This window comes from Malaclemys terrapin, chromosome 13 (genome assembly GCF_027887155.1).
Source record: "Malaclemys terrapin pileata isolate rMalTer1 chromosome 13, rMalTer1.hap1, whole genome shotgun sequence".
NCBI lineage: Eukaryota > Metazoa > Chordata > Testudines > Emydidae > Malaclemys > Malaclemys terrapin.
Window position 1 is genome coordinate 36,988,032 of NC_071517.1, and position 3,818 is coordinate 36,991,849.

At 43.5% G+C, this 3,818-nt stretch overlaps 1 protein-coding gene across 1 annotated transcript; it reads right to left on the reverse strand.

Moving 5' to 3' along the window:
- Positions 1 to 212: 212 nt before the first annotated feature.
- Positions 213 to 1,178, reverse strand: LOC128848107 (olfactory receptor 14A16-like). The gene has a single exon (XM_054047890.1). The coding sequence runs from the start codon at positions 1,170 to 1,172 to the stop codon at positions 213 to 215; it is 960 nt and encodes a 319-aa protein (XP_053903865.1). The 5' UTR covers positions 1,173 to 1,178.
- Between the last annotated feature and the right edge of the window lie 2,640 nt (positions 1,179 to 3,818).

Consider the following 3,818-nt stretch of genomic DNA (forward strand, 5'->3'; position numbering starts at 1 on the left):
AGTATGGTGATGGGTAGCAGTATATGATAGATAGATTCTGAGCTTATTTACATTGGTGTAAACCTATAATAACTTCTTTTTTCTTGAGTCATGTTTGTCTGGAGTTTTACTAGTATAAATACCCAATTCTGCATAAACAGATTGAACAGTATTTTCTCATGGAGGCAATAATGTCATCAGCTGATTATATAAAGAAACACAGAATGAAATTGTTACTGAAGGAGAAATATGGACATTTTATTCTTAGAGAATAACCTCCAACCTATCAGTTTACTCAGTGCATCTTTGAGCTCCTTGTTTCTCATGCTGTAGATGATCGGATTCATCATTGGTGGCAACACAGAATAGAGAACAGCCACCACTAGATCCAGACCTGAAGTTGAGCTGGAGGTGGGTTTCAAGTAGGCAAAGGTCCCTGTGCAAATAAACAATGAGACCACAATGAGGTGAGGGAGGCAGGTGGAGAAGGCTTTATGCCTGCCGTGCTCAGAGGGGATTCTTACCACTGTGGTGAAAATCTGAACATATGACACAATTATGAAAACAAAGCAGCTTGAGCCTAAGAACATACTAAAGATGAGAAACCCAACTTCACTGAGGTCTGAGTCAGAGCAGGCGAGCTTGAGGAGACGGGGGATTTCACAGAAGAACTGATCCACCATGTTACCTCCACAGAAGGATATTGCAAACGTGTTTCCAGTGTGTACTGCAGAGTAGAGAATAACACTAATCCAGGCACTGGCAGCCATTTGGACACAAGCTTTTCTGTTCATCACTGTCTCATAGTGCAGTGGTTGGCAGATGGCGACATATCGGTCGTACGCCATGATGGTCAGTATGGCAAAATCTGCTGAAGCGAAGAAGAAGAAAAGAAAGACTTGGGCGACACATCCAGAATAAGAAATCACTCTTGTATTCATGAGGGAGTTGGCCATGGATTTGGGGATGGTGACAGAGATGGAGCCGAGGTCTAGGATGGACAGATTCATCAGGAAGAAGTACATGGGGGTGTGAAGGTGGTGGTCGAGGACTATGGCTGTGATGATGAGAAGGTTCCCTAGTAGGGATGCCATGTAAACCACTAGAAACACCACAAAGTGTAAAATCTGCAGTTCCGGAACATCAGAGAATCCCAGGAGAAGGAACTCAGTCATGGTGCTTTGGTTGGACATTTTCTTCCTCAGTCCTTTCTGTGATGGCTGTAGGGGGAATGAGAAAGACAATGGTCAGGATTAGAGCGACAGTGCGAATGGCCCTGATTCCCTTTTCTCTAATATCTCATTATATGAATGTCAAAGATGCACAGCACTCATCACTTACAATGTTTAGGTGCTGTTAGTGCTCTCGCATCTGACAAGCAATCAGTCCTGTTATCAAACTAGTGTAATTGGGTCAGCTCCTTTAAAGTCAATGGAGCTTCATTACTTTACCCCATCTGAGGATTTGGCCCAAGATGTGGCTTGTTAAAATGCAATATGAAGAATGGAACAGAGTACAGTCCAACCCAAAAAATCGTCCAAATGAGGTCCCTCTGTTGCGACCATCACCAAGCTCACAGCTTGGCTATGAAACAGATAGACTAAAATGCCAACACATTTTAAATGTGTGTAACAATGGACTAGCAGCATCCCTCCATCACCGCTATGTTGTATCGTTTATTCTGTGCTGTGCAGTGCAGGGGTTGTCAGGACACTTGGGCTATACTTTTGTCTCTGTCAGTGACCTGCTGTGTGACCGTCGGCCAGTCATTTCCCCTCTTTCTGCCTCTGTTTCCCCTCCCTCCCTTTCTATGCCATGTCTACTAGGACTGTAAGGGCTTTCGGAGAGACGCTGTGGGGCAGATTTTTAAAGGTATTGATGCACCTAGTGGGATTCTCAAAAGCATCAGGGCCCTCAACACCCCTTGAAATCAACGAGTTATAAGCTTCTAGGTGCTTCTGAAAATCCCACTCGGTGCTGAAATACCTTTGGAAACATTGTCCCATGTCTTGTTATGTGTAAGTTCTGCACATCCATTTACACAGTTTATACTCAGCCAGCAGCGGTGTGGAGCTAGGACAGGAGCTCTGAGTTCTACTTCCAGTGATCACCTGTATATCCTTGAATGGTGTCAGGATAGACAGGGTTTGGCTGCTTGGTTCAACTCTAACCCAGGGTTTAAAGTCGCTAGTCTGTATAAAACATAGTCTGTGTGCTGTCAGCTTAACTGGTTATTCAGTTGTTACCTTCTCACAACTATCTCTTTGGAAGAGAAATCACACAGATGCAATAGTATAAATGGTTTGAAATTAAGGTCTTATCAAGCAATATTAATGTTCCCCAATTTATTTGAAGTTTAAGGCTGGTTGGAAATTTTCAGCTGTGTTCATTTTAATGGCGAGTGGGTTTTCAGCTAAACAACAACAAATCTCAGACTCTGTCTCCTTTTCTCCAAACATTTTGTGATTGGTTGGAAAGAAATTGAAAACTCAAAAAACAAACATTTTTGGTTTTGTGATAAAAAAAAATCCAGTTTTCAGCAAAAAGTTTTCATTTGCCAAAAACTGGGGGGAAAATGGATTTGGAGTTTTCAGTGAAAAGTCAAAATTTTCCTGAAGGGTGGAAAAATTCCAATCAGCAGTAGCTAGCCGATTAAATTGAGAGTAAAAGTCTTAACAAGTTCATATTGTAATTCATATTTATCATCTTAATTTTCCCCTGTATGTTTATCCTCAAACATATTTAATTGAAATAGAAACTTACTGTGCTGATCTTTGTGGATTTTTTTCCCAACGTATGATCCATTCAGTCATCCAGCACCAGGTTTCTTTGGTCAATATCTATCTATGTACCAGAATCTAGAAGCTAAAGGCACAGGCATCTGACAATCCTTTCCCCCTTCATTCTGAGAGTGCACTGCCAGAACTAGACTCAAACCTGTTGCTCTCTGCAGATGAGCTGTGTGTAGCTGGCCTTGAGCATCACTGGCATTAAAGGACTAATGCTGCAGGAGGGTGATTTATTCATGTCTATTTCCTAAGGACTAGTGATACTCACTCCCTGGAGCCCTGCACAGCTCAGGAGCAGAGTCCCAGAGGCAAGTGCATAGATGCCAAGATGATAAAGTCAAAAGAACCATTCAGATCCTCTAGTATGACCCTCACATAGGATGGGGCATATGTTCCCTGATTGCAGCCCAGCTTCTGTGTTATCTGTGGGCCAGGATCACAAAGATGGAGACAGGCACCTACGGGGATTGATCAATGCTCCCAGATGAGCTAGGTGGCTAAGTCACATGGTCATTCAGTGGGAGTGAGGAGCTTAACCTGCTTAGATGCTATTGTAAATCCCAATAGGCAGCTATTTCCTTCTTTAGATACCTAAACCCCGCCATACACAGCCTCAGAAACAACTCTGACATTATCATCAAAGGGGCTGACAAAGGAGGTGCTGTAGTCATAATGAACAGTTCGGATTCTGAACAGGAGGCTGCCAGGCAACTCTCCAAGACCACATTCTACAGGCCACTTCCTCTGATCCCACTGAGGAATACCAAAAGAAACTACACCATCTGCTCAAGAAATTCCCAGCTACACTACGGGAACAAATCTACATGAACACACCCCCAGAACCCCGACCAGGGGTATTCTATCTGCTACCCAAGATCCATAGACCAGGAAACCGTGGACGCCTCATCATCTCAGGCCTGGGCACACTTACAGCAGGATTATCTGGCTATTTGGACTCTCTCCTCAGACCCTACACTACCAGCACTCCCAGCTATCTTCGAGACACCACCGACTTCCTGAGGAAACTACAATACATTAGTGTTCTTCCTG

Bases quoted from the DNA above. Each gene is read 5' to 3' on its own strand.
- LOC128848107 (XM_054047890.1), bottom strand. From the start codon at position 1,172: ATGTCCAACCAAAGCACCATGACTGAGTTCCTTCTCCTGGGATTCTCT.